The following is a 2,103-nucleotide window of genomic DNA, read 5'->3' as shown; positions in this document are numbered from 1 at the left end:
TCGTAGTCTTCAAGTACCTTACCACTCGAATTGCTGCGCTCCAATGTTGTAGTCCCGGGTTCTCCAAAAATCGTGATAGCTGTGTTACCACGTACGCAACATCCGGTCGAGTACATTTCGTTACGCACAGCAAGCATCCAATCAAAGAGCGATAAGGCTTGGATCGCATTGCTGACCGTTTCTCTTCCGTTGTTAGTGAATGCTTTGATGACAGCATCAATCCTAATGCGCATGGGTTATCCACGCTCTTGGTATTTTGTTAACCGAATCGCTTGACCACGTCGCCGATGTAGCGAGTCTGCTTGATCATCAAAGTTCCAGCTGACTTGTCGTGATCAATTCCCATACCCAACTCCTTCATCTTGAAAGCATTCTTGAGTACGTCCTTACCGTCATTTATTTCTTCGCTGGTTCTTGCTGCGATAATCATGTCATCCACATATAGTCGAACGTAGCCAAACCCTTTATTCGTGCTCTTGACATAAACACATTGATCTTCCCCGCAACTCTTGAAGCCATTCCTCACGAAGACACGATGAATCGTCTAGTTCCAAGCACTTGCTGCTTGTTTCAGTCCGTAGAAGGTCTTGTTTAGCTGACATATGTATCCTTGATAATTGTTGACACCTAGCGGAACTTCCATAAAAACGTTGTCCGTTAACACGCTGTTGAGAAAGCCGTGTCGACGTTCAGTTGTTTCATTTGATGGTCGCATTCAGCACATACTGCGTGGATTATCCAGATTGAACTCATGTTAACGACCGGAGAATAAATCTCGAAAAAGTCGACGCCATACTTTTGCTTGAATCCTTTCGCGACCAGTCGTGCGTTGTAACGCACGACATCGCCATTTTGATCACGCTTCTTGGCGAATACCCGTCGTGATCCAATTGTGCGCTTGATCTTTCCTCGTGGCTTCAATGTCCACGTTCGATTTTCTTCATCAGAGCGAAGCTCAGCATCCATTGCTTCACGCCATTTCATCGCGTCGTCGCTTGCTATTGCTTGAGCATCGTAGTTGGTAGGTCCGTATCATCGTCAATGCTAACAGCGTAGGCAAGAACAGCTTCTGCAATTAGTTCATCCTCGTCAATCTTAGCACGTTTCGGAGTTGGTGGATCTTTACTGCCTTCTGCCGACTCTTCGTCATCTGAGCCGTTCCTTATCATGAGCATCGGCTCACGTCTTGCTCTTGTTCGCTCCACTTCAGGCCGAACTACCAACCAATCTTCGTGTTGCACTTGGGTCGGTTGATGATACTCCATAAGCTCTAGTCTGTTATACATAGGGATCACAGAAGAAATTAGCCGCTGTACATCGATGCTTGGCGCGTGATCATCGATTTGACATCCGCAACTGTCTCTTCGACAGCTCCCATCGGCTCGTCCAGAACTGGCTGGCGATCCACTTGATGCTGAACCTTGACTTCATCACCACCCTTCATTACTTGAATGATTCGTTTCGGCTTGACCTCTTGCGCGTCGTAAATGCCGCCCACCTCACGCTCATCCAACTTCACAGAGCGATTCACTCTGATCTTGGCATTCTCCAAGTCAAACACGCGATAGCCCTTGACATTCTCTGCGCAGCCGAGAAACATACACTTGAAACTCACGCGCAAGTGATCCATTTGAGGCTTCATCTTGAAAACCAGCTTGTAGGGTGTGGTGTCTGGATGGGCCGTATTGCTGGAGCGGTTAATTAGATAAACCGCTGTGTTAACCGCTTTCACCCACCATTCCGTCGAGACGCTCTTGTAATGCAACATGCTGTGGGCCTTCTCCATGATAGTCCTGTGTATACGCTTCGCCACTCTAATCTGCTGAGGGCTGTATGGAATGGAGCGTTGGTGTACAATGCCGTTATGTTTGACATATTCCAGCCATTGTCTTGTTTACGAATTTGGTTCCGTTGTCAGATTGCAAACACCTCAGTCGCGCACCTCATTGGTTCTCGTAAAGCGTCAGAAACTCCTTGAACTTGCCAACCACTTCACTCTTGTTCTTGATTATAGAAATCGCCACATATCTTGAAAAATATCCAGAAACGTACGAATGTATTTGGCACCACCCTTCGAGAAAGTCCTCATAGGCCCCATGACAT

General features: G+C 47.1%; 2 protein-coding genes across 2 annotated transcripts; both read right to left on the bottom strand.

Moving 5' to 3' along the window:
- Positions 1-998: 998 nt before the first annotated feature.
- On the bottom strand, positions 999-1,265 carry PHALS_06624 (uncharacterized protein; the record flags this gene model as incomplete). Its single annotated transcript, XM_024719944.1, has 1 exon — positions 999-1,265. One exon carries the CDS (start codon positions 1,263-1,265, stop codon positions 999-1,001), a length of 267 nt encoding a protein of 88 aa, XP_024585193.1.
- Positions 1,266-1,303: 38 nt separating this feature from the next.
- On the bottom strand, positions 1,304-1,786 carry PHALS_06623 (polyprotein; the record flags this gene model as incomplete). Its single annotated transcript, XM_024719943.1, has 1 exon — positions 1,304-1,786. One exon carries the CDS (start codon positions 1,784-1,786, stop codon positions 1,304-1,306), a length of 483 nt encoding a protein of 160 aa, XP_024585192.1.
- Between the last annotated feature and the right edge of the window lie 317 nt (positions 1,787-2,103).

This window comes from Plasmopara halstedii (assembly GCF_900000015.1).
Source record: "Plasmopara halstedii genome assembly, contig: Scaffold_3060, whole genome shotgun sequence".
Taxonomy (NCBI): Eukaryota; Oomycota; class Peronosporomycetes; order Peronosporales; family Peronosporaceae; genus Plasmopara; species Plasmopara halstedii.
This window is presented reverse-complemented; position numbering and strand designations above follow the sequence as displayed.